The sequence below is a fragment of the Ictalurus furcatus genome, chromosome 16 (genome assembly GCF_023375685.1).
Source record: "Ictalurus furcatus strain D&B chromosome 16, Billie_1.0, whole genome shotgun sequence".
Classification (NCBI taxonomy): Eukaryota; Metazoa; Chordata; class Actinopteri; order Siluriformes; family Ictaluridae; genus Ictalurus; species Ictalurus furcatus.
The window spans coordinates 22842940-22870273 of NC_071270.1; the positions used below are offsets into that span (position 1 = coordinate 22842940).

Here is a 27334-nt window from a genome sequence, read left to right on the forward strand (position 1 = left end):
TGACATGTTTGCCTCCTTTGTATCTTTCAGCTTTAATTGGCTGATCTCTTTTGTAGCTAATTGATATTCAACCTAATGACTCTTCTGCATAGCTGTTTACATAATTTATTTACTTGAAAATAAAAGTTATTTCATGTGGAGTTTTGCATATTTTTTTATCCTCTAATTCCCTGTTCTCAGGAAAGCAATCTTTACTTTCACATGACCAGAGTGACATCTGGTGGATGCTCACTGTAACACTTCTGAAAAACATTACTCTCTCCTTACCTGGTCAGTGACTAGGTGGACAGCCTCCTCTAGACAGACTTATGTTTTTGTTTTTTAAACTGGATGTAATGGTGTTGGGAATATTTTTATAATCAAACCCTGATGCTTTTTAAAACATGTCTCAGACTTTTTCTGATAGCTGCTTAGTTTTCATGATGCTGTTTGTACATTCTCCATCAAACTCATGACACAAATAAATGCACTCAGGTGGGTTCTATTCAAGTAACTCTGTAATTTGTGAGGAGAACCAGAACTGATCAATACATCAATAAAATCACAGCTTTTGGTCACATGTAATTTTCCACTGCAAGCACAGTCAGCTGTCCTTCCTGCAGCACTGTCTCACATTCCAGACACAGCAGTTTAATGCTCTGGCCACATCTGCAGTACTCATGCCTCCCTGCAGCATGTTCACGCAGGTGAACAGGCACCCTAGGCATCTTTCTTCTGGTGTTTTTCAAAGTCAGTAGTGTGAGCGAAATTACTCATTTTTACTTTGTAATAAGTTTGCTCTCGTTCATCGGAGGATAACACCCAAGAAGGCCATGTCAGAGGAGGAGTCTGCGAGTGTTGTCTAATTTCCACAACAGTAGAAAGGTCTCTTTAGAGTCCTAACAGAGGTTGTAACTGACCAATTGCCTACTGCCTGTAAACTGAGAGTGTCCTAAGGACTGTTCCACAGGTGCATGTGCGATAAATTGTTTATGATCCATTGAGTAAGAATGAATAACATTGTTTAAACCCTTTCCAATAAAGATCTGTAAAGCTGACTTGGATTTTACAAAATTCTCTTTAAAATACAGGCTCCTGAAAAAGGGACGTTTCTTGTTTTTGATGAGTATATACACCCACAAAAATAAATGAACGAAACCCAATACAAGTGCCAGGGCCCAACTAGAACAAGGCAAAGCAGTCAAAAGCAATACCCAGTAGGCATGACTACAACAGTTTATACTAACTGATCATTAATGACCTAAATCACGAGTCCAGCTTTTTAAAATAAATAACTTGCTTGTAAAGTAATATGGTATGTTTGTATTAGGTAGTGTTGTAGGGGAAGTTTTGAAGCAACACTAGCTTGGTTTGGGCAGAGTAGCAATCCTGCCACTGACAAAATGGTTGCAAGTACCCATTAGAGGCATTCAAAAAACCATGAATGTGTGATCTGATCAACCAAATTGGTTATTAAGATAAAGTCTGGACTATTGCCAGTCTTTTCAAAACCTTTCAAAAGTTTCTCAAATTTAAGTATTTATATGCAGTTAGCAGAACCAATGCATTTTTATAACCAAAACCACACTGAACAGGCAGACCTAAAATAAGACGGCGAAAAATGGAATACAAAAAGCATGCTTTAATAGATCATTTAGACAGACAAGCCAGGCATTTTATAATAAAGCACTATAATTAGAGACACTGCTTTACCATCAAGTCGAACACTGCAGGAGTCCTTTGAGCTGTAACCTGGAAGTCATAAGGTTTCAAGGGAAGGTGGGACCCACTGAGCTTTTACTACCAGAAAAGCTTGGGGGAAATCTTGGAAGATGAGTCACTGAACAGTCTTTTCACAAGATTGCTGACCCAACCACGGAGAAGGAACCAGCTGATTGAAGGCCCCCAGTTGCTGGACATTTTGGTTCGGTACGCTGAGAGAGCTGCCAACAAGCCCATGAGACAGACTATGGCTTTGAGGAGCACTGTAGGCACTTGAAGCGTCGGTGTTGGAGCCATTGGATGTTATGGTGCTTCCAGGGGCCTGCTGGTTCACAGTTAAGGCAGGGACAGAGCTCAGCCATTGGACATCATGCCGTTTATGCAAACCATCATAAAGATTGGAAAGGCTGTGAGATGACCCATAGGCAGTTGCACTTTGGCTTTGGGAACCAGTGTAGGAACTTGATAGACTGGAGGTGGAGGAGCCATTAGCTGTTGCGGCAGCTTCAGTTGTCTGCCGATTTGTGCCTTGCTGTGTTTGGAAGCTACCATAGGGCCTGGAAAAGCCGTGAGACAGTCCATAGACAGTTGAACCGTGGCTTTGCGAACCACTGTAAGAGGTTGAAGTACTAGATGTAGAGCCATTTAACGCTGCACTTGCAGAGGCTTGTTGAATCACATTTAATCCAGGCACAGAGCCAAGCTGGTTTATGCCCTGCTGTGTCTGGAAACTAACATAGGGTCTGGAAATTCCTAGTGAAGGCCAATTGGAAGACGGGCTTTGAGAACCAGTGAAGGAGCTCGATGAGCTGGAGGAGCCATTAGCTGTTGCAGCGGCTTCAGTTGTCTGCCGATTTGTGCCTTGCTGTGTTTGGAAGCTACCATAGGGCCTGGAAAAGCCGTGAGACAGTCCATAGACAGTTGAACCGTGGCTTTGCGAACCACTGTAAGAGGTTGAAGTACTAGATGTAGAACCACTGGAGACAGCACTCCCAGAGGCCTGCTGGGTCACGAAGGCAGGGGCAGAGCTTGATTGACCACCACCATACTGGCTTGCAAGCACTTGAGACGGTCCATAGCCAGTGGAGCTTTGAGAACCAATGTAGGGGCTTGATAAACTGGAGGTGGAGGAACCATTAGCTGTTGTGGCAGCTTCAGTTGTCTGCTGATTTGTGCCTTGCTGCATCTGGAAACTACCATAGGGTCTGGAAAGTCCTAGTGACGGCCAATTGGAAGACGGGCTTTGAGAACCATTGTGGGAGCTGAAAGACATGCCAGAGGCTTGTTGGTTCAAAGTTAAAGCAGGGGCAGAGGTCAGTTGGTTTTTGTCTTGCTGTGTATGAAAGCTACTATAGCGGCTACCAAGCCCTTGAGACAACCCATAGCCAGTTGAGCTTTGGCTTGGAGAACCATGGAAGGAGCTTGAAGTACTAGGTGTAGAACCACTGGACACTGCACTCCCAGAGGCCTGCTGGGTCACGAAGGCAGGGGCAGAGCTTGATTGACCACCATACTGGGTGCCAAGCCCTTGAAACAGTCCATAGCCAGTGGAGCCTTGAGAACCACTGTAGTAGCTTGAAGTACTAGATGTAGAACCATTTAACACTGGACTTGCAGAGGCTTGTTGAATCATATTTAATCCAGGCACAGAGCTAAGCTGGTTTATGCCTTGCTGGGCCTGGGAACCAGCATATTGGCTGGGAAGTCTTAGCACCAGCCAGTAGGCAGTTGGGCCTTGAGAACTAGTGAAGGAGCGTGAGAAACTGGAGGTGGAGGAACCATTCGCTGTTGTGGCAGCTTCAGTTGTCTGCCGATTTGTGCCTTGCTGTGTCTGGAAACTACCAAAGGGTCTGGAAAATCCTTGAAACAGTCCATAGACAGTTGAGCCTCGGCTTTGAGAACCATTGTGGGAGCTGGAAGACATGCCGGAGGCTTGTTGGGTTAAAGTTAAAGGAGGGGCAGAGCTCAGTTGGTTTGTGTCTTGCTGTGTCTGGATACTACCATAGGGGCTGGAAAATCCTTGAGACAGTCCATAGACAGTTGAGCCTCGGCTTTGAGAACCATGGAAGGAGCTTGAAGTGCTAGAAGTAGAACCATTCAACACTGGACTTGCAGAGGCTTGTTGAATTACATTTAATCCAGCCACAGAGCCAAGCTGGTTTTTGCCTTGCTGTGCCTGGGAACCAGCATATTGGCTGGAAAGTCTAAGCAACAGCCAGTAGGCAGTTGGGCTTGGAGAACCAGTGAAGGCGCTCGATAAGCTGGAGGAACCATTAGCCGTTGTGGCACCTTCACTTGCCTGCTGGGATACTGTTAATGCAGGGGCAGAGCTTGATTGACCACGACCATACAGGCTTGCAAGCCCTTGAGATAGCCCATAGCCAGTGGAGCTTTGAGAACCAACGTAGGGGCTTGATAAACTGGAGGCGGAGGAACCATTAGCTGTTGTGGCACCTCCACTTACCTGCTGAGTTCCAGTTAATGCAGGGGCAGAGCTCAGTTGATTTGTGCCTTGCTGTGTCTGGAAACTACCATAGGGTCTGGAAAGTCCTAGTGAAGGCCAATTGGAAGACGGGCTTTGAGAACCAGTGAAGGAGCTTGATGAGCTGGAGGAGCCGTTCGCTGTTGCGACAGCTACAGTTGCCTGCCGAGTTCCAGTTAATGTGGGGGCAGAGCCAAGTTGATTTGTGCCTTGCTGTGTCTGGAAACTACCAGAGGGCCTGGAAAATCCTTGAGACAGTCCATAGACAGTTGAGCCTCGGCTTTGAGAACCACTGTAGGAGCTTGAAGTACTAGACGTAGAACCACTGGAGACAGCACTCCCAGAGGCCTGTTGGGTCACAATGGCAGGGGCAGGGCTTGATTGACCACCACCATACTGGCTTGCAAGCCCTTGAGATAGCCCATAGCCAGTGGAGCTTTGAGAACCAACGTAGGGGCTTGATAAACTGGAGGAACCATTAGCTGTTGTGGCACCTCCACTTACCTGCTGAGTTCCAGTTAATGCAGGAGCAGAGCCAAGTTGATTTGTGCCTTGCTGTGTCTGGAAACTAACATAGGGTCTGGAAAGTCCTAGGGACAACCAGTCGGAAATTGTGCTTTGAGAACCAGTGTGGGAGCTGGAAGACATGCCAGAGGCTTGTTGGTTCAAAGTTAAAGCAGGGGCAGAGCTCAATTGGTTTTTGTCTTGCTGTGTTTGGAAACTACCATACTGGCTGCCAAGCCCTTGTGAAAGCCCATAGACAGTCGAGCCTCTGCTTTCTGAAGCAACATTCTGTTTTTGGAAAGCTTGAAAACCTGGGAACACTGGCTTGTATTGACCAAAAGAGCCATTTGTCAGGGCTTCCGATGAAGATAAGCCCGTCCATAAATCTATCCTAGTTTGTAGAACTCCAGCATTGGTTTCACCTTCATCCCTCAAGGCTGTGGAAGTTTGGGCTCCATCAGGAAAGGACGCGGTTTCCTGCAGCTGATCCAGAGATGTCTTGCCATCAACACTGTACCCATCTTGTGCAGGCCTTTTACTCCACACTTGTTAGAAGAAAAATAATTTGAAGGTCATACATACAGACACACAATTTATGAACATCAATACAAGATAACAGACACTGCTCAAAGCTTTATAATGGCTTACCTCCAAGTGCCCTTACATCTTTTAGGTGAAGTAAAGCAATGAAGAGCAACCAGAGCCTACAAAATAGCATTTAAAAAATTTTTTTTCAAAATCACAAACAAACCCATATTACAGAGGGGGGGGGGGGGGGGGGGGGATAACACTGCAAAATGTTCACTTTCAGTTACCTTGTGCAACCCCACATAATGACTCAACTGGTGACTGCCAGAAGGCTTAGAGCCTGCCGTTGTATCACTTCACCAATGACTCCTAGAACCTCAAAACACAAAGAACACAAACGTTCAAAGCCTGCCCTTTTAAGCCACTAATTCAAGTCAGCTGACAAAGTTTACCTACTCACATATCACATGACTCATTGGTCCAAGTCCTTTTCTTCAGGTGTGAAACTACTGATTGGTTGGTCTTGTGTGCATGCACAAAGCGGAATGCTACTGCAAATATATATTGAACAAAACACTGATGATCATATTGTGTAGTAAATATTGGAATTCTGCCTCATGAACTTCATTCAAGAGACAGAAAACAGTTTTATAAACAATTTCCATGTATTATATGTCTTGGTTTCTCAAGACAAAATGACAGTTAAGTTTCACTCATTGTGTTACTTCAGATACCAAAATGCTTTGCAAAATGCTATTAAACACTTGAAATGTCAGAGAGAAGCAGAAGTTGAGAGTTGCATGCAGAATGTTATGTTATGATTTATTTAACACTGGAATATCTGGCCCGACCAGAGGTCAGTTCCGGACTTTTTAGGGGTCTGTTAAAGGTGCAGTATTTTCTGGTAGCAGAACAAACAGCTCTGGTCTCTGTTCATGAAGACTACTGATCTTTTTAACATGTAGGTGGTGTAAATCTGTAAGCATGAACTTGAAGAATACTGGTAATTAAATTACTGACCTATGACCTAGGGCCTTTTCTTTGTATTTATATTGCTGAGTTAGCAGGACTGGGTTGCTGACCCTGGATTTGTCTGGTTTGTCTGTTCTTTGGGGTGATAACAGGAACATCACATCACCCCACCACGTTATTGTTTATTTTCATCACGTCCCAAAGTATTTTATTCCTCTTATTGGCAGTGCAAACAACTTTTTATTTATTAAAGAACATTACACCCATTTATTTTAAATAAATGCTAAATAAACATCTCTAAATAAGTGTTATGGATTTTTGTAGTATCATGTACTGTATGCCACGATTAGCTGAATACGGTGAAAGATCTGCCTAATGTAACCCGATGTTGTTAATGCTAGTTGAGGCACTTTCACTGATATTATGAACAACTCATGGAGGCATATTTTTGTGCTGATTCTTGTTCCCGAGCTACCCCTGCCTCTCTTGCTCTACTTTTCCCTACTGACCACATTGCTGTCTGATCTCATCAGATTTTCTTTTCCTTTTGGAAAGTAAAGATAGTTTCATAAAAGGTAGAAGCCTGAAGGCATGTTAATTCGTAGTAGAAATCCAAGGTTTGCTTTAAGAGTACAGTGATATAACCAATGTAAATAGACTCAGCAAAAAATGAAATGTCTTCTCACATTCACCTGCTTTCATTTCCAGCAAATTTCTTAACGTGCGAACATTTGTATTAAAATTTTAAAAAAAAAAATTCAACAGCTGACTCATAAATTGAACAAGTTTCACATTCATCTGACGAAAAGACATGGAATAATGAGACCCTGAACAGGGGGGAGGCATCAATATCCAAAGTCAGTCAGTATCTGGTATGGCATATTACAGTGCATCTCATATTCATAGACTACACCAGATTTGTCAGTTCTTGCTGAGAGACGTTAACCCACTTTTCCACTAAGGCATTTGCAAGTTCTCTACCGTGTCTGTGGGGGAGACATGGTCATGTAATTTTCCACTGCAAGGACAGTCAGCTGTCCTTCCTGTCTCAGGCATCTTACATTCCAGACATTGCAGTTTAATGCTCTGGCCACATCTGCAGTACTCATGCCTCCCTGCAGCATGTTCACGCAGGTGAACAGGCACCCTAGGCATCTTTCTTCTGGTGTTTTTCAAAGTCAGTAGTGTGAGCGAAATTACTCATTTTTACTTTGTAATAAGTTTGCTCTCGTTCATCGGAGGATAACACCCAAGAAGGCCATGTCAGAGGAGGAGTCTGCGAGTGTTGTCTAATTTCCACAACAGTAGAAAGGTCTCTTTAGAGTCCTAACAGAGGTTGTAACTGACCAATTGCCTACTGCCTGTAAACTGAGAGTGTCCTAAGGACTGTTCCACAGGTGCATGTGCGATAAATTGTTTATGATCCATTGAGTAAGAATGAATAACATTGTTTAAACCCTTTCCAATAAAGATCTGTAAAGCTGACTTGGATTTTACAAAATTCTCTTTAAAATACAGGCTCCTGAAAAAGGGACGTTTCTTGTTTTTGATGAGTATATACACCCACAAAAATAAATGAACGAAACCCAATACAAGTGCCAGGGCCCAACTAGAACAAGGCAAAGCAGTCAAAAGCAATACCCAGTAGGCATGACTACAACAGTTTATACTAACTGATCATTAATGACCTAAATCACGAGTCCAGCTTTTTAAAATAAATAACTTGCTTGTAAAGTAATATGGTATGTTTGTATTAGGTAGTGTTGTAGGGGAAGTTTTGAAGCAACACTAGCTTGGTTTGGGCAGAGTAGCAATCCTGCCACTGACAAAATGGTTGCAAGTACCCATTAGAGGCATTCAAAAAACCATGAATGTGTGATCTGATCAACCAAATTGGTTATTAAGATAAAGTCTGGACTATTGCCAGTCTTTTCAAAACCTTTCAAAAGTTTCTCAAATTTAAGTATTTATATGCAGTTAGCAGAACCAATGCATTTTTATAACCAAAACCACACTGAACAGGCAGACCTAAAATAAGACGGCGAAAAATGGAATACAAAAAGCATGCTTTAATAGATCATTTAGACAGACAAGCCAGGCATTTTATAATAAAGCACTATAATTAGAGACACTGCTTTACCATCAAGTCGAACACTGCAGGAGTCCTTTGAGCTGTAACCTGGAAGTCATAAGGTTTCAAGGGAAGGTGGGACCCACTGAGCTTTTACTACCAGAAAAGCTTGGGGGAAATCTTGGAAGATGAGTCACTGAACAGTCTTTTCACAAGATTGCTGACCCAACCACGGAGAAGGAACCAGCTGATTGAAGGCCCCCAGTTGCTGGACATTTTGGTTCGGTACGCTGAGAGAGCTGCCAACAAGCCCATGAGACAGACTATGGCTTTGAGGAGCACTGTAGGCACTTGAAGCGTCGGTGTTGGAGCCATTGGATGTTATGGTGCTTCCAGGGGCCTGCTGGTTCACAGTTAAGGCAGGGACAGAGCTCAGCCATTGGACATCATGCCGTTTATGCAAACCATCATAAAGATTGGAAAGGCTGTGAGATGACCCATAGGCAGTTGCACTTTGGCTTTGGGAACCAGTGTAGGAACTTGATAGACTGGAGGTGGAGGAGCCATTAGCTGTTGCGGCAGCTTCAGTTGTCTGCCGATTTGTGCCTTGCTGTGTTTGGAAGCTACCATAGGGCCTGGAAAAGCCGTGAGACAGTCCATAGACAGTTGAACCGTGGCTTTGCGAACCACTGTAAGAGGTTGAAGTACTAGATGTAGAGCCATTTAACGCTGCACTTGCAGAGGCTTGTTGAATCACATTTAATCCAGGCACAGAGCCAAGCTGGTTTATGCCCTGCTGTGTCTGGAAACTAACATAGGGTCTGGAAATTCCTAGTGAAGGCCAATTGGAAGACGGGCTTTGAGAACCAGTGAAGGAGCTCGATGAGCTGGAGGAGCCATTAGCTGTTGCAGCGGCTTCAGTTGTCTGCCGATTTGTGCCTTGCTGTGTTTGGAAGCTACCATAGGGCCTGGAAAAGCCGTGAGACAGTCCATAGACAGTTGAACCGTGGCTTTGCGAACCACTGTAAGAGGTTGAAGTACTAGATGTAGAACCACTGGAGACAGCACTCCCAGAGGCCTGCTGGGTCACGAAGGCAGGGGCAGAGCTTGATTGACCACCACCATACTGGCTTGCAAGCACTTGAGACGGTCCATAGCCAGTGGAGCTTTGAGAACCAATGTAGGGGCTTGATAAACTGGAGGTGGAGGAACCATTAGCTGTTGTGGCAGCTTCAGTTGTCTGCTGATTTGTGCCTTGCTGCATCTGGAAACTACCATAGGGTCTGGAAAGTCCTAGTGACGGCCAATTGGAAGACGGGCTTTGAGAACCATTGTGGGAGCTGAAAGACATGCCAGAGGCTTGTTGGTTCAAAGTTAAAGCAGGGGCAGAGGTCAGTTGGTTTTTGTCTTGCTGTGTATGAAAGCTACTATAGCGGCTACCAAGCCCTTGAGACAACCCATAGCCAGTTGAGCTTTGGCTTGGAGAACCATGGAAGGAGCTTGAAGTACTAGGTGTAGAACCACTGGACACTGCACTCCCAGAGGCCTGCTGGGTCACGAAGGCAGGGGCAGAGCTTGATTGACCACCATACTGGGTGCCAAGCCCTTGAAACAGTCCATAGCCAGTGGAGCCTTGAGAACCACTGTAGTAGCTTGAAGTACTAGATGTAGAACCATTTAACACTGGACTTGCAGAGGCTTGTTGAATCATATTTAATCCAGGCACAGAGCTAAGCTGGTTTATGCCTTGCTGGGCCTGGGAACCAGCATATTGGCTGGGAAGTCTTAGCACCAGCCAGTAGGCAGTTGGGCCTTGAGAACTAGTGAAGGAGCGTGAGAAACTGGAGGTGGAGGAACCATTCGCTGTTGTGGCAGCTTCAGTTGTCTGCCGATTTGTGCCTTGCTGTGTCTGGAAACTACCAAAGGGTCTGGAAAATCCTTGAAACAGTCCATAGACAGTTGAGCCTCGGCTTTGAGAACCATTGTGGGAGCTGGAAGACATGCCGGAGGCTTGTTGGGTTAAAGTTAAAGGAGGGGCAGAGCTCAGTTGGTTTGTGTCTTGCTGTGTCTGGATACTACCATAGGGGCTGGAAAATCCTTGAGACAGTCCATAGACAGTTGAGCCTCGGCTTTGAGAACCATGGAAGGAGCTTGAAGTGCTAGAAGTAGAACCATTCAACACTGGACTTGCAGAGGCTTGTTGAATTACATTTAATCCAGCCACAGAGCCAAGCTGGTTTTTGCCTTGCTGTGCCTGGGAACCAGCATATTGGCTGGAAAGTCTAAGCAACAGCCAGTAGGCAGTTGGGCTTGGAGAACCAGTGAAGGCGCTCGATAAGCTGGAGGAACCATTAGCCGTTGTGGCACCTTCACTTGCCTGCTGGGATACTGTTAATGCAGGGGCAGAGCTTGATTGACCACGACCATACAGGCTTGCAAGCCCATGGGACGGCCCATAGCCAGTTGAGCCTCGGCGTTGAGAACCATGGAAGGAGCTTGATGAGCTGGAGGAGCCATTAGCTGTTGCGACAGCTACAGTTGCCTGCCGAGTTCCAGTTAATGTGGGGGCAGAGCCAAGTTGATTTGTGCCTTGCTGTGTCTGGAAACTACCAGAGGGCCTGGAAAATCCTTGAGACAGTCCATAGACAGTTGAGCCTCGGCTTTGAGAACCACTGTAGGAGCTTGAAGTACTAGACGTAGAACCACTGGAGACAGCACTCCCAGAGGCCTGTTGGGTCACAATGGCAGGGGCAGGGCTTGATTGACCACCACCATACTGGCTTGCAAGCCCTTGAGATAGCCCATAGCCAGTGGAGCTTTGAGAACCAACGTAGGGGCTTGATAAACTGGAGGAACCATTAGCTGTTGTGGCACCTCCACTTACCTGCTGAGTTCCAGTTAATGCAGGAGCAGAGCCAAGTTGATTTGTGCCTTGCTGTGTCTGGAAACTAACATAGGGTCTGGAAAGTCCTAGGGACAACCAGTCGGAAATTGTGCTTTGAGAACCAGTGTGGGAGCTGGAAGACATGCCAGAGGCTTGTTGGTTCAAAGTTAAAGCAGGGGCAGAGCTCAATTGGTTTTTGTCTTGCTGTGTTTGGAAACTACCATACTGGCTGCCAAGCCCTTGTGAAAGCCCATAGACAGTCGAGCCTCTGCTTTCTGAAGCAACATTCTGTTTTTGGAAAGCTTGAAAACCTGGGAACACTGGCTTGTATTGACCAAAAGAGCCATTTGTCAGGGCTTCCGATGAAGATAAGCCCGTCCATAAATCTATCCTAGTTTGCAGAACTCCAGCATTGGTTTCACCTTCATCCCTCAAGGCTGTGGAAGTTTGGGCTCCATCAGGAAAGGACGCGGTTTCCTGCAGCTGATCCAGAGATGTCTTGCCATCAACACTGTACCCATCTTGTGCAGGCCTTTTACTCCACACTTGTTAGAAGAAAAATAATTTGAAGGTCATACATACAGACACACAATTTATGAACATCAATACAAGATAACAGACACTGCTCAAAGCTTTATAATGGCTTACCTCCAAGTGCCCTTACATCTTTTAGGTGAAGTAAAGCAATGAAGAGCAACCAGAGCCTACAAAATAGCATTTAAAAATTTTTTTTTCAAAATCACAAACAAACCCATATTACAGAGGGGGGGGGGGGGGGATAACACTGCAAAATGTTCACTTTCAGTTACCTTGTGCAACCCCACATAATGACTCAACTGGTGACTGCCAGAAGGCTTAGAGCCTGCCGTTGTATCACTTCACCAATGACTCCTAGAACCTCAAAACACAAAGAACACAAACGTTCAAAGCCTGCCCTTTTAAGCCACTAATTCAAGTCAGCTGACAAAGTTTACCTACTCACATATCACATGACTCATTGGTCCAAGTCCTTTTCTTCAGGTGTGAAACTACTGATTGGTTGGTCTTGTGTGCATGCACAAAGCGGAATGCTACTGCAAATATATATTGAACAAAACACTGATGATCATATTGTGTAGTAAATATTGGAATTCTGCCTCATGAACTTCATTCAAGAGACAGAAAACAGTTTTATAAACAATTTCCATGTATTATATGTCTTGGTTTCTCAAGACAAAATGACAGTTAAGTTTCACTCATTGTGTTACTTCAGATACCAAAATGCTTTGCAAAATGCTATTAAACACTTGAAATGTCAGAGAGAAGCAGAAGTTGAGAGTTGCATGCAGAATGTTATGTTATGATTTATTTAACACTGGAATATCTGGCCCGACCAGAGGTCAGTTCCGGACTTTTTAGGGGTCTGTTAAAGGTGCAGTATTTTCTGGTAGCAGAACAAACAGCTCTGGTCTCTGTTCATGAAGACTACTGATCTTTTTAACATGTAGGTGGTGTAAATCTGTAAGCATGAACTTGAAGAATACTGGTAATTAAATTACTGACCTATGACCTAGGGCCTTTTCTTTGTATTTATATTGCTGAGTTAGCAGGACTGGGTTGCTGACCCTGGATTTGTCTGGTTTGTCTGTTCTTTGGGGTGATAACAGGAACATCACATCACCCCACCACGTTATTGTTTATTTTCATCACGTCCCAAAGTATTTTATTCCTCTTATTGGCAGTGCAAACAACTTTTTATTTATTAAAGAACATTACACCCATTTATTTTAAATAAATGCTAAATAAACATCTCTAAATAAGTGTTATGGATTTTTGTAGTATCATGTACTGTATGCCACGATTAGCTGAATACGGTGAAAGATCTGCCTAATGTAACCCGATGTTGTTAATGCTAGTTGAGGCACTTTCACTGATATTATGAACAACTCATGGAGGCATATTTTTGTGCTGATTCTTGTTCCCGAGCTACCCCTGCCTCTCTTGCTCTACTTTTCCCTACTGACCACATTGCTGTCTGATCTCATCAGATTTTCTTTTCCTTTTGGAAAGTAAAGATAGTTTCATAAAAGGTAGAAGCCTGAAGGCATGTTAATTCGTAGTAGAAATCCAAGGTTTGCTTTAAGAGTACAGTGATATAACCAATGTAAATAGACTCAGCAAAAAATGAAATGTCTTCTCACATTCACCTGCTTTCATTTCCAGCAAATTTCTTAACGTGCGAACATTTGTATTAAAATTTAAAAAAAAAAAATTCAACAGCTGACTCATAAATTGAACAAGTTTCACATTCATCTGACGAAAAGACATGGAATAATGAGACCCTGAACAGGGGGGAGGCATCAATATCCAAAGTCAGTCAGTATCTGGTATGGCATATTACAGTGCATCTCATATTCATAGACTACACCAGATTTGTCAGTTCTTGCTGAGAGACGTTAACCCACTTTTCCACTAAGGCATTTGCAAGTTCTCTACCGTGTCTGTGGGGGAGACATGGTCATGTAATTTTCCACTGCAAGGACAGTCAGCTGTCCTTCCTGTCTCAGGCATCTTACATTCCAGACATTGCAGTTTAATGCTCTGGCCACATCTGCAGTACTCATGCCTCCCTGCAGCATGTTCACGCAGGTGAACAGGCACCCTAGGCATCTTTCTTCTGGTGTTTTTCAAAGTCAGTAGTGTGAGCGAAATTACTCATTTTTACTTTGTAATAAGTTTGCTCTCGTTCATCGGAGGATAACACCCAAGAAGGCCATGTCAGAGGAGGAGTCTGCGAGTGTTGTCTAATTTCCACAACAGTAGAAAGGTCTCTTTAGAGTCCTAACAGAGGTTGTAACTGACCAATTGCCTACTGCCTGTAAACTGAGAGTGTCCTAAGGACTGTTCCACAGGTGCATGTGCGATAAATTGTTTATGATCCATTGAGTAAGAATGAATAACATTGTTTAAACCCTTTCCAATAAACCTGGAAGTCATAAGGTTTCAAGGGAAGGTGGGACCCACTGAGCTTTTACTACCAGAAAAGCTTGGGGGAAATCTTGGAAGATGAGTCACTGAACAGTCTTTTCACAAGATTGCTGACCCAACCACGGAGAAGGAACCAGCTGATTGAAGGCCCCCAGTTGCTGGACATTTTGGTTCGGTACGCTGAGAGAGCTGGCAACAAGCCCATGAGACAGACTATGGCTTTGAGGAGCACTGTAGGCACTTGAAGCGTCGGTGTTGGAGCCATTGGATGTTATGGTGCTTCCAGGGGCCTGCTGGTTCACAGTTAAGGCAGGGACAGAGCTCAGCCATTGGACATCATGCCGTTATGCAAACCATCATAAAGATTGGAAAGGCTGTGAGATGACCCATAGGCAGTTGCACTTTGGCTTTGGGAACCAGTGTAGGAACTTGATAGACTGGAGGTGGAGGAGCCATTAGCTGTTGCGGCAGCTTCAGTTGTCTGCCGATTTGTGCCTTGCTGTGTTTGGAAGCTACCATAGGGCCTGGAAAAGCCGTGAGACAGTCCATAGACAGTTGAACCGTGGCTTTGCGAACCACTGTAAGAGGTTGAAGTACTAGATGTAGAGCCATTTAACGCTGCACTTGCAGAGGCTTGTTGAATCACATTTAATCCAGGCACAGAGCCAAGCTGGTTTATGCCCTGCTGTGTCTGGAAACTAACATAGGGTCTGGAAATTCCTAGTGAAGGCCAATTGGAAGACGGGCTTTGAGAACCAGTGAAGGAGCTCGATGAGCTGGAGGAGCCATTAGCTGTTGCAGCGGCTTCAGTTGTCTGCCGATTTGTGCCTTGCTGTGTTTGGAAGCTACCATAGGGCCTGGAAAAGCTGTGAGACAGTCCATAGACAGTTGAACCGTGGCTTTGCGAACCACTGTAAGAGGTTGAAGTACTAGATGTAGAACCACTGGAGACAGCACTCCCAGAGGCCTGCTGGGTCACGAAGGCAGGGGCAGAGCTTGATTGACCACCACCATACTGGCTTGCAAGCACTTGAGACGGTCCATAGCCAGTGGAGCTTTGAGAACCAATGTAGGGGCTTGATAAACTGGAGGTGGAGGAACCATTAGCTGTTGTGGCAGCTTCAGTTGTCTGCTGATTTGTGCCTTGCTGCATCTGGAAACTACCATAGGGTCTGGAAAGTCCTAGTGACGGCCAATTGGAAGACGGGCTTTGAGAACCATTGTGGGAGCTGAAAGACATGCCAGAGGCTTGTTGGTTCAAAGTTAAAGCAGGGGCAGAGGTCAGTTGGTTTTTGTCTTGCTGTGTATGAAAGCTACTATAGCGGCTACCAAGCCCTTGAGACAACCCATAGCCAGTTGAGCTTTGGCTTGGAGAACCATGGAAGGAGCTTGAAGTACTAGGTGTAGAACCACTGGACACTGCACTCCCAGAGGCCTGCTGGGTCACGAAGGCAGGGGCAGAGCTTGATTGACCACCATACTGGGTGCCAAGCCCTTGAAACAGTCCATAGCCAGTGGAGCCTTGAGAACCACTGTAGTAGCTTGAAGTACTAGATGTAGAACCATTTAACACTGGACTTGCAGAGGCTTGTTGAATCATATTTAATCCAGGCACAGAGCTAAGCTGGTTTATGCCTTGCTGGGCCTGGGAACCAGCATATTGGCTGGGAAGTCTTAGCACCAGCCAGTAGGCAGTTGGGCCTTGAGAACTAGTGAAGGAGCGTGAGAAACTGGAGGTGGAGGAACCATTCGCTGTTGTGGCAGCTTCAGTTGTCTGCCGATTTGTGCCTTGCTGTGTCTGGAAACTACCAAAGGGTCTGGAAAATCCTTGAAACAGTCCATAGACAGTTGAGCCTCGGCTTTGAGAACCATTGTGGGAGCTGGAAGACATGCCGGAGGCTTGTTGGGTTAAAGTTAAAGGAGGGGCAGAGCTCAGTTGGTTTGTGTCTTGCTGTGTCTGGATACTACCATAGGGGCTGGAAAATCCTTGAGACAGTCCATAGACAGTTGAGCCTCGGCTTTGAGAACCATGGAAGGAGCTTGAAGTGCTAGAAGTAGAACCATTCAACACTGGACTTGCAGAGGCTTGTTGAATTACATTTAATCCAGCCACAGAGCCAAGCTGGTTTTTGCCTTGCTGTGCCTGGGAACCAGCATATTGGCTGGAAAGTCTAAGCAACAGCCAGTAGGCAGTTGGGCTTGGAGAACCAGTGAAGGCGCTCGATAAGCTGGAGGAACCATTAGCCGTTGTGGCACCTTCACTTGCCTGCTGGGATACTGTTAATGCAGGGGCAGAGCTTGATTGACCACGACCATACAGGCTTGCAAGCCCATGGGACGGCCCATAGCCAGTTGAGCCTCGGCGTTGAGAACCATGGAAGGAGCTTGATGAGCTGGAGGAGCCATTAGCTGTTGCGACAGCTACAGTTGCCTGCCGAGTTCCAGTTAATGTGGGGGCAGAGCCAAGTTGATTTGTGCCTTGCTGTGTCTGGAAACTACCAGAGGGCCTGGAAAATCCTTGAGACAGTCCATAGACAGTTGAGCCTCGGCTTTGAGAACCACTGTAGGAGCTTGAAGTACTAGACGTAGAACCACTGGAGACAGCACTCCCAGAGGCCTGTTGGGTCACAATGGCAGGGGCAGGGCTTGATTGACCACCACCATACTGGCTTGCAAGCCCTTGAGATAGCCCATAGCCAGTGGAGCTTTGAGAACCAACGTAGGGGCTTGATAAACTGGAGGCGGAGGAACCATTAGCTGTTGTGGCACCTCCACTTACCTGCTGAGTTCCAGTTAATGCAGGGGCAGAGCTCAGTTGATTTGTGCCTTGCTGTGTCTGGAAACTACCATAGGGTCTGGAAAGTCCTAGTGAAGGCCAATTGGAAGACGGGCTTTGAGAACCAGTGAAGGAGCTTGATGAGCTGGAGGAGCCGTTCGCTGTTGCGACAGCTACAGTTGCCTGCCGAGTTCCAGTTAATGTGGGGGCAGAGCCAAGTTGATTTGTGCCTTGCTGTGTCTGGAAACTACCAGAGGGCCTGGAAAATCCTTGAGACAGTCCATAGACAGTTGAGCCTCGGCTTTGAGAACCATGGAAGGAGCTTGAGGAGCTGGAGGAGCCATTAGCTGTTGCGACAGCTACAGTTGCCTGCCGAGTTCCAGTTAATGTGGGGGCAGAGCCAAGTTGATTTGTGCCTTGCTGTGTCTGGAAACTACCAGAGGGCCTGGAAAATCCTTGAGACAGCCCATAGACAGTTGAGCCTCGGCTTTGAGAACCACTGCAGGAGCTTGAAGTACTAGACGTAGAACCACTGGAGACAGCACTCCCAGAGGCCTGTTGGGTCACAATGGCAGGGGCAGGGCTTGATTGACCACCACCATACTGGCTTGCAAGCACTTGAGACGGTCCATAGCCAGTGGTGCCTTGAGAGCCACTGTAAGCACTTGATAAACTGGAGGTGGAGGAACCATTAGCTGTTGTGGCACCTTCAGTTGCCTTCTGGGTTACAGTTAATGCAGGAGCAGAGCCAAGTTGATTTGTGCCTTGCTGTGTCTGGAAACTAACATAGGGTCTGGAAAGTCCTAGGGACAACCAGTCGGAAATTGTGCTTTGAGAACCAGTGTGGGAGCTGGAAGACATGCCAGAGGCTTGTTGGTTCAAAGTTAAAGCAGGGGCAGAGCTCAATTGGTTTTTGTCTTGCTGTGTTTGGAAACTACCATATTGGCTGCCAAGCCCTCGTGAAAGCCCATAGACAGTCGAGCCTCTGCTTTCTGAAGCAACATTCTGTTTTTGGAAAGCTTGAAAACCTGGGAACACTGGCTTGTATTGACCAAAAGAGCCATTTATCAGGGCTTCCGATGAAGATAAGCCTGTCCATAAATCTATCCTAGTTTGCAGAACTCCAGCATTGGTTTTACCTTCATCCCTCAAGGCTGTGGAAGTTTGGGCTCCATCAGGAAAGGATGCAGTTTCCTGCAGCTGATCCAGAGATGTCTTGCCATCAACACTGTACCAATCTTGTGCAGACCTTTTACTCCACACTTGTTAGAAGAAAAATAATTTGAAGGTCATACATACAGACACACAATTTATGAACATCAATACAAGATAACAGACACTGCTCAAAGCTTTATAATGGCTTACCTCCAAGTGCCCTTATATCTTTTAGGTGAAGTAAAGCAATGAAGAGCAACCAGAGTCTACAAAATAGCATTTAAAAAAATTTTTTTAAAAAATCACAAACAAACCCATATTACAGAGAGGGGGGGGGGAGATAACACTGCAAAATGTTCACTTTCAGTTACCTTGTGCAACCCCACATAATGACTCAACTGGTGACTGCCAGAAGGCTTAGAGCCTGCCGTTGTATCACTTCACCAATGACTCCTAGAACCTCAAAACACAAAGAACACAAACGTTCAAAGCCTGCCCTTTTAAGCCACTAATTCAAGTCAGCTGACAAAGTTTACCTACTCACATATCACATGACTCATTGGTCCAAGTCCTTTTCTTCAGGTGTGAAACTACTGATTGGTTGGTCTTGTGTGCATGCACAAAGCGGAATGCTACTGCAAATATATATTGAACAAAACACTGATCATATTGTGTAGTAAATATTGGAATTCTGCCTCATGAACTTCATTCAAGAGACAGAAAACAGTTTTATAAACAATTTCCATGTATTATATGTCTTGGTTTCTCAAGACAAAATGACAGTTAAGTTTCACTCATTGTGTTACTTCAGATACCAAAATGCTTTGCAAAATGCTATTAAACACTTGAAATGTCAGAGAGAAGCAGAAGTTGAGAGTTGCATGCAGAATGTTATGTTATGATTTATTTAACACTGGAATATCTGGCCCGACCAGAGGTCAGTTCCGGACTTTTTAGGGGTCTGTTAAAGGTGCAGTATTTTCTGGTAGCAGAACAAACAGCTCTGGTCTCTGTTCATGAAGACTACTGATCTTTTTAAAATGTAGGTGGTGTAAATCTGTAAGCATGAACTTGAAGAATACTGGTAATTAAATTACTGACCTATGACCTAGGGCCTTTTCTTTGTATTTATATTGCTGAGTTAGCAGGACTGGGTTGCTGACCCTGGATTTGTCTGGTTTGTCTGTTCTTTGGGGTGATAACAGGAACATCACATCACCCCACCACGTTATTGTTTATTTTCATCACGTCCCAAAGTATTTTATACCTCTTATTGGCAGTGCAAACAACTTTTTATTTATTAAAGATCACTACACCCATTTATTTTAAATAAATGCTAAATAAACTTCTCTAAATAAGTGTTCTCAGGTTTTCAAACCTGCTAAGATTTTTGTAGTATCATGTACTGTATGCCATGATTAGCTGAATACGGTGAAAGATCTGCACATTCATTATGATGAAAAATAAAAGCAGGGGGGGAACTTTGTTTCCGTCCAGTTCAGGCACTTAAAGGATCATCCTTTATTATAAGGTAAAAAGCATGTGTACAATCCCACAGTTTCCTCTCACACTAGTACTACTTCTACACAGTAGTTAACTAATAGCAGATCAACAACCAAAACCCAAAAATTCATCTCATTCACAGTAAGAGGGAATGACTGAGAAAGAACTAGGGATGAATTGATCCTACTTTCTCATTTCACAGAAAAGGTGTTGCTGTGAAGATATCCTGTTTGTTGTGATTCTCTTGCAGCAAAAGATGAGCTTCTGAAGAAAATAATGACCAGTCAAGCTCATAGACAAATCACGTCAATGGACAGGACCAGAAAATTTGTCAAATTTGATAATGATCCAGCGATTGAGTAAAGTTTTGGTCCAATAGCCATACTCAGCGTTAGATCGGTACATCCTGATAAAGAACCCAAACAAAATAAAAGGACTCACTGAAATACAGATCTGGAAATTTTGAAACCATATTATAGTGTTTAAAAAGAATGGTGGCAATGGATGGGGGGGGGGGGGGGGGGGGACACTAAGAAAACAACAACGTCAGGAGGTAAAATGGTTTTGTATTGAGAGTTCCGTTAGTGTGTGAGATTGGATTTAGAAACTAGACATCAGTTGATATTTTTCCCCTGCTAGTTACAGCCTAAGAAGTTCGAACTCCCTTTTAAATTAATTGATGATAATAACTATATTCATGTCCTATTTTTACTGTAAATCCTCTTGCACATCTTGTGGGCCATTTAATTTCTTCATTAGCTCAAGTGAACTTCCTCAGATGATGGTTATATGAAGGGCTAAGGTGACAACCTGTCTAGAACTTACCCAGAAGGTATTTCTGCAATCTGATGCAGTTTCTTTTGTAAAGCTGCTGAAAATGGTAGACAAAGCTTTTCAGAAGTGTATGCAGGACAAAGTAATTAGGCCTACTTAATGTTAAATGTTTTTTGTTCAGGGGTTTGTTCCTGATTGCTGATGGAGATACATTTCTTTCCTCTGCAAATACACTCCCACTAAACACTCTTCCTCTTGATCTCTAAGTGTGCACTCATGATGCCATTTGTTAGTACTTCTAAGTTAGGGGAAGCCAAATATTCAAAAACAGAACTACGTTTGTTCAACTGGCCTTGTGCTCTGCCAGAGCTGTTGGGTTTGAATGGCTCAGAGTTACACTGCCACCTGCTGGACAGAAGAAAAAAAACAGCTAGGCTGCTTTAAGAAGTGTGCAAATATCGTCAAGTTTAGAAATACATATGATGTGCATTAAATCACTCATGCTCATTGGAAACACACACACTCCCTTCTCGGGGAAACCCTGAATCATATACTAGCTAGAAAATTAAAATAAAAAAATTTGGCTGTTGGAATAACATCATCTGATACGAAGCCGACACCGAAGTGCTCGCCGTAATCAAGCCAACAGTGAATCCCTAATAAAAATAATAAAATACCCACCAGCCCTATTGGGGTCTGGTGGTTTACAAACAACATTAACAAGATAAAATTTTAAAATCTGTGATTTTTACAGTGATTTTGTGAGAATCAGGATCTGATGTGCTAAATAAAAATACTAGGGACAAAAGCTAGAGGTTTCTCTAGATGGTACTAGGATCGGATCTCAGCCAGAGCATGATCACGTCATGTCAGCTTTAGAGAGAAATACCAGTCTGAGAAACAATGAACAAAGGAACATCAATATCCAGATACAGATCGCATGTTAAAGCAACAGTGTGACAAGATAGTGATCAGCCATGACATGTGCAACATCTGACATTTCTATAGCAGATATTAGATATAAAAGATTCTTTGAGTTAGACTAGTATTATTTGTTAGACACATTGACCCACAGCCCAAGTGTAAACTCTGTTTGCTTGTGGTAAAGGAACGTTGTGCGATTTTGTACATTTTTTTTCACCTAACCATTCTTTTATTCTAAAGTGGAAATGAAGGCAGTGATTTCTTGACCAGACAGCAGAACCATTCTTGCTGAACGTGCATTGGTGGATACCTGTGTACAAGCAGATCAAGCTCTCCTCAAGTGAAGGATATGAGCTTATTCAAGGAAGTAAGTGAAAATCTCACAGAGAAACAATTAATTTCTGATCACAACTGAGCTACACAAAATCTCCAAGTTGTGGAGGTTGGTTTCATTGAGAAACGCTATTATAATCATCATCACCATCATCATTATAATAATCTCCTTCATTATCAAGAATTCCACCATTATTATAATCCCACCACCTCCAATATAGTCCAGTATAACCCAAGCTATAAATCCAAGGGTGATGAGCTTCTCTCATTCCCTTTCATTTGGTGCAAGCAGCCACAATCTCTCTCTCTCTCTCTCTCTCTAACAGGTTCATCAAATATAAAAAGTCCACTCGCTCCCATTCTTTCCATCTCTTCCATTCCAGTCAGGTTCATTTGGTGAAAGCGGCCACGACAGCCCAGAGCAGCTCATTGGCACCGGATCTGGTCGCCTCGACCTCCGGTTCGAGCTCGAGCAGTGAGCGTACACGCTTTGTCGCAAGCTCATACTGCTCGTCCTGCAGTGGTGCGAAAGCGTTCTCCAGCACGTCGGAGGAGTGTGCAAGGAGGATGAGCGCGAGCAGGCGCTTGTCCATACGCTGCGGCTCTCTCACCCACTTGTCGAGCATGGCTTCCTGGAGCTTCTTGACAAGGCGCTGCTTCACCGTGTCGTTGCTCAGTGGGTGCGTGGTCATGTCAAACAGCAGGAAGTTCTGCTTCTCTGTGCTCAGCACACCCTTCTCCACCAGGTTCTTCGCCAGACGCTCCCGAACATTGCGAAGCTGGTAGTGGAGCTTTAGGGGATTCCAGGTCTCTCCTGTCCAAAGCAAAGAAAGTATACAAGGAAAGAGAACGTTTTAGATTGAGCGCATTAATACAAACCTGTGATTTATCTTATAGTTGCTGACACTAGTTCAACTCCTTCTGACCAATCAGATTAGAAAATTCAACAGTGCTGTGGTATAATATCCATTATGCAGATTCTGGCTATAAAGTGATGTGTAAGAGGTGTGTGTTCCTTCTCACCACTGAGCAGCTCTATCCAGTTCTGCACCGTTTCAGGAGGCTGCGTTTCCTTCACATGTCTCAGTGCCTCATCTAGCAGCACGTCTCCTGTTGGTGCGTCCGATTTACACAGCACCTTAAACACACGTGGGAGAAGGAACTAAAATTAATGCACTTGGAAACTGTGAAGCGATGCAATTTAATGTTTTAAATCCAGAACTACAAATTAAAAATATTCCATATATACTGGTTAGTGACAGCTGAAGAACTACAGGTTAATTATTCCAGAGCTACAAATTAACAATAATCCACAATTATAGATTAACAATATTCCAGAACTACAGGTTATTAGTATTTCCAAACTACAAATTAACAATATTCCAAAACTACAGATAAACAATATTCCATATCTACTGATTAGTGACAGCTGAAGAACTACAGGTTAATTATTCCAGAGCTACAAATTAACAATAATCCACAATTATAGATTAACAATATTCCAGAACTACAGGTTATTAGTATTTCCAAACTACAAATTAACAATATTCCAAAACTACAGATAAACAATATTCCATATCTACTGATTAGTTACAGCTGAAGAACTGCAAGTTAATTATTCCAGAGTTACAAGTTAACAAGTTATTCTGGAATAACGACATGCACATGCTGAGTATCACAGGACACTGGGTGTCAGACTGGTCATTTTCATGTTTTCTTGCTGGAGAAAGAGTGAGGAATTTCCTGAAACATTGCTTCATATGAGGTAAGATGATGTGCAAACAGATGTGGGGGGTCAGGAACTCTGTGAACTCAAACTATTGAGTTCTCAAGCAGCCTTTTTGAATGCCACCACAGTTGCCAGAATCACATCCTCTACGACTGATACGCAAATAATCCTGAAGATATTTTTGTGTGTGTGTGTGTGTGTGTGCGTGCGTGGCATTCCCCTCCCTCCTCCCACACTACTCAGAATGACAATATGCAACTAAGAGACTAAGGAGCAAGACAAACCGGCCAAACAGCCAATCTAATCACAATGTCGGACAGCTCCGATGCGGCATACGAGCGACATCACGCTATGTTTGTTGTCACAAACAACCAGTGTGCTTACCATAATAGACAATGAAGTTCTCAAGTTTTTAATGTAGCTCAGTTTTTATTGTAACATGTTTTCTGATGTAAAAGGGTTCCATACCAGTATAATGGCATGGAAAAAAATTCATATGCTAAAAACTATGTCAAAGGGTGTACCAGAACAATAGACTAACCGCCCAGTACTGAACACACACCTTTCTGGCCAGCAGGCTTTTCCTCCTCATGCCGCAAGGTTCGAGTTGTAGTCGTCCTCGAAGGCTGAGCTCAATTAGCATGCAGCCTCTGAGACCTGAAGATATGCAGTCATTCCAGAATGACGTATAACCCTGTGACATCACACACACACACACACACACCATAATTAACCAGAAATCAGATATTTGTAGCCTGCAAAATATATATTTATTTATATATATAGACGAAAAATATTATACTTGGTCATTTATTTATTGAGGAAAATGATCCTATATTAGATATCTGTGAGTAGCAAAAGTATTTGAACCTCTAATATTTGCAGTTAATTTGAAGGTGAAATTCAAGTCAGGTGATTTCCATGAATGGGATGACAACCAGGTGAGTGAGCGACCCGTTTTATTTGAAGAACAGGAATCTATCAAAGTCTGATCTTCACAACACACGTTCGTGGAAGTGTATCATGGCACGAACAAAGAAGATTGTTGAGGACCTCCGAAAAAGAGTTGTTAATGCTCTTCGGGATGGAAAAGGTTACAAAACCATCTCTAAAGAGTTTGGACTCCACCAATCCACAGACAGGCAGGCTGCGTTCAAATGGAGGAAATTCAAGACCATCGTTACCCTCCCCAGGAGTGGAGACCAACAAAGATCACTCCAAGAGCAAGACCTGTAAAGGACTCTCTCACATTGGCTAATGTTAATGTTCATGAATCCACCATCAGGAGAACACTGAACAACAACTGTGTGCATGGCAGGATTGCAAGGAGAAAGTCACTGCTCTCCAAAAAGAACATTGCTGGCCTTCTGCAGTTTGTTAATGAAAAATGTTTTGTGGATGGATGAGACCAAAATAGAATTATTGGTTTAAGTGAGAAGCGTTATATTTGGAGAAAGGAAAACCAGCAGAAGAACCTTATCCCATCTGTGAAACATGGTGGAGGTAGTATCCTGGTTTGGACCCATTTTGCTACACCTGGTCCTAGATGACTTGCAATCATTGATGGAACAATGAATTCTGAATTATACCAGCAAAGTCTAAAGGAAAATGTCAGGACATCTGCCTGTGAACTGAATCTTAAGAGAAAGTGGGCAATGCAGCAAGACAACGGCTCTAAGCACACAAGTCATTCTACCAAAGAACGTTTAAAGAAGAATAAAGTTAATGTTTTAGAATGGCCAAGTCACTGTCCTGACCTTAATCCAATAGAGATGTTGTGGAAGGACCTGAAGCAAGCAGTTCATGTGAGGAAACCCACCAACATCACAGAGTTGAAGCTGTTCTGTACTGAGGAACGGGTTCAAATTCCTCCAAGCCGATGTGCAGGACTGATCAACAGTTACCGGAAATGTTTAATTGCAGTCATTGCTGCACAAGGGGTTCACACCAGATACTGAAAGCAAAGCTTCACATACTTTTGCCACTCACAGATACATAATATTGGACCATTTTCTTAAAAAAAAAAAACAAGTTTGATAATTTTTGTTTCATTTGTTTAATTGGGATCTCTTGGACTACATATTTAGCACTTGTGTGAAAATCTGATGATGTTTTAGGTCATATTTATGCAGAAATATAGAAAATTCTAAAGGGTTCACAAACTTTCAAGCACCACTGTCTACTTCCATTGGACTTCTCTTAATAAATCTTGTTTGGAGAAGCTGTATGAATGTGTTCCCAGTTAAACAAAGCAGATTTCTTTCATTTTGCCACCTTGTACTGTATTACAAAAGGATGTCGCCAGCTCAGCTGTTTCTCTCTACTATTGCTGAATAGGTAAGTTCTACCTAAAGAATGAAGAGTCTGGCTGTATATGTCCTTCTGAGATAAGTTAAATTGGGGGAAAATAATGTGTCAGCTTTGAGGTGCGGAAGGCCACGCCTCCTTCAGTGAACTGACAGGAACAGAGGCCACGCCTCAATCACTGAAACTAATGTGCCTTTATTTAATGTGATGTCACTAATAAATCACATTAAAAAGTCCTCAGGATACTAAGGGGACCGGGTCTCTTAAGGTACACGTCAGCTGGGAAAACTGATGAAACATCTTTGCTACATTCAGATATCCATTACCATACACACACACACACACACACACACACACACACACAAAGTGCAACTGGTTGCTGGGCAAACAGGCTGTTAGGTGGAGTTCACTAACAAAGAAACATCTAATACTGTGTCAATTATATCCACCCATTACTTTTCCTCAATTACCACCATGAACCCTTTTTCTTACTGTTTTTATACACAGATACAAATGGGTGAAATGTGTATGTCTATTAATCTACCTACCGACTGACTAATCATTCTGTCTGCTAATCTTGTAATCTAAGGCAAATACTTTTAATATTAAATATTGCAATAATATCTGGATAAACACAAACACAAATACATATTTATACTTCACAGCTTAGGAGCAGAACCCTTCGCTCTACCTATTGCTTCTAAAGCCAGATTAGATATTATAATATATACTGGATATCATTAGAATGTTTTTAACTTTTAACTGTTTTTAACTGTTAGACATACAAATGAATTACGGATTACAGTGTGTGAGTGAGTGAGTGAGTGAGATAATATCATACCAAGGTGTGTGTCTCAGATGAAGAATTATTATTATTATTATTATTATTATTATTAAGATTAATAAGGATTATTGTTATTATTATTACTCAAACCTGGGCCTTCTCAGGTCATTTCCATAGCTCCATTTAGGGTCTTACTGATAAATTCAGTGTTATCTTATTACATTTATTAAATATTATTCATTTTGTGTGTGTGTGTGTGTGTGTGTGTGTGTGTGTGTGTGTGTGTGTGTGTATGTGTGTGTGTGTGTGTGTCCCGCACCTCTCTGTCTTTCAGTCCTAAGAGCAGCACTTCCTCCATGAGTGTCAGCCGCGTCTCCTTCGAGTCTCCCCGTTCGTCCTCGTCCTCCTCCCCGCGGCGCTCTTCGTGCTCGTCCCCGTCGGAGATCTTCTCTCGGTCAGTGGCGGCGTTACGCGAGGCCTCGGTCCGCCGCTGCACCAGGCCCGAGGTGCTCCTCTGCGTCAGCGAAGTCATTATTCCCACTCACAGTCCGGTAATCCGATCAGCAGTTCTGTCTAATAACACATCAGTTTGGGGAGGAGGGACACAAGTATAAATTTATCCTCGTTTTTGAAATAACAGCTGCTCGTTGACGTGGATGTTTACATGCACCCGGCTCCCGATTTCCTGATTCAATATGGCGAGGGAGATGACGACAGAGAGATCCGGGGTGACGTCAGAGATCACGGAAGTGGGCAGATCGTTTATTTTACAGCCAGTGAAGGCTACAAAGAGATCATATTTATAGGGTTGAGTTATTCCTGTCGCAATCTGGATATTTTCACTTAGGAGTGTATTCACTTTTGTTGCCAGCGGTTTAGACATTAATGGCTGTGTGTTGAGTTATTTTGAGGGGACAGCAAATTTACACTGTTACACAAG

The 27334-nt window shown here is 43.7% G+C and overlaps 3 protein-coding genes across 10 annotated transcripts; all 3 read right to left on the minus strand.

The window, feature by feature from the left end:
• Positions 1-792: 792 nt before the first annotated feature.
• LOC128620262 (mucin-19-like) lies at positions 793-18098 on the minus strand. Of its 8 annotated transcripts, none has more exons than XM_053645102.1 (5): positions 8328-8422; positions 5676-5766; positions 5503-5584; positions 5336-5391; positions 793-5232 (listed from the first exon to the last, which is right to left on the minus strand). In XM_053645102.1, exons 3-5 carry the CDS (start codon positions 5517-5519, stop codon positions 1817-1819), a joined length of 3489 nt encoding a protein of 1162 aa, XP_053501077.1. In that variant the 5' UTR covers positions 5520-5584; positions 5676-5766; positions 8328-8422; the 3' UTR covers positions 793-1816. The 8 variants fall into 8 exon arrangements, 4 of the variants coding, with proteins under 4 accessions (XP_053501077.1, XP_053501076.1, XP_053501075.1 ...); XM_053645101.1 differs by having other exon boundaries at positions 5503-5591; XR_008388108.1 differs by lacking the exons at positions 793-5232; positions 5336-5391 and adding exons at positions 11791-11846; positions 11952-12215; positions 18025-18098 and having other exon boundaries at positions 5519-5766; positions 8328-11687.
• LOC128620070 (serine-rich adhesin for platelets-like) lies at positions 14432-21718 on the minus strand. The gene is made up of 4 exons (XM_053644721.1): positions 18585-21718; positions 18412-18493; positions 18251-18306; positions 14432-18147 (listed from the first exon to the last, which is right to left on the minus strand). The coding sequence occupies exons 2-4, from the start codon at positions 18426-18428 to the stop codon at positions 14432-14434; spliced, it is 3789 nt and encodes a 1262-aa protein (XP_053500696.1). The 5' UTR covers positions 18429-18493; positions 18585-21718.
• Positions 21719-21856: 138 nt separating this feature from the next.
• golph3b (golgi phosphoprotein 3b) lies at positions 21857-27228 on the minus strand. Its single transcript, XM_053645104.1, has 4 exons — positions 26714-27228; positions 23866-23997; positions 22598-22712; positions 21857-22388 (listed from the first exon to the last, which is right to left on the minus strand). Exons 1-4 carry the CDS (start codon positions 26924-26926, stop codon positions 21964-21966), a joined length of 885 nt encoding a protein of 294 aa, XP_053501079.1. The 5' UTR covers positions 26927-27228; the 3' UTR covers positions 21857-21963.
• Between the last annotated feature and the right edge of the window lie 106 nt (positions 27229-27334).

Excerpts from the sequence above, each read along its gene's own strand:
- LOC128620070 (XM_053644721.1), bottom strand. Across the intron at positions 18,148-18,250 it reads AGATATAAGGGCACTTGGAG|TGTGGAGTAAAAGGTCTGCA; the intron begins GTAAGCCATTAT and ends TCTTCTAACAAG.
- golph3b (XM_053645104.1), bottom strand. The coding sequence starts at position 26,926 with ATGACTTCGCTGACGCAGAGGAGCACCTCGGGCCTGGTGCAGCGGCGG. Across the intron at positions 22,713-23,865 it reads AAAGCCTGCTGGCCAGAAAG|GTGCTGTGTAAATCGGACGC; the intron begins GTGTGTGTTCAG and ends CGTGTGTTTAAG. Across the intron at positions 22,389-22,597 it reads CTGGATAGAGCTGCTCAGTG|GAGAGACCTGGAATCCCCTA; the intron begins GTGAGAAGGAAC and ends TGCTTTGGACAG.
- LOC128620262 (XM_053645100.1), bottom strand. Across the intron at positions 5,233-5,335 it reads AGATGTAAGGGCACTTGGAG|TGTGGAGTAAAAGGCCTGCA; the intron begins GTAAGCCATTAT and ends TCTTCTAACAAG.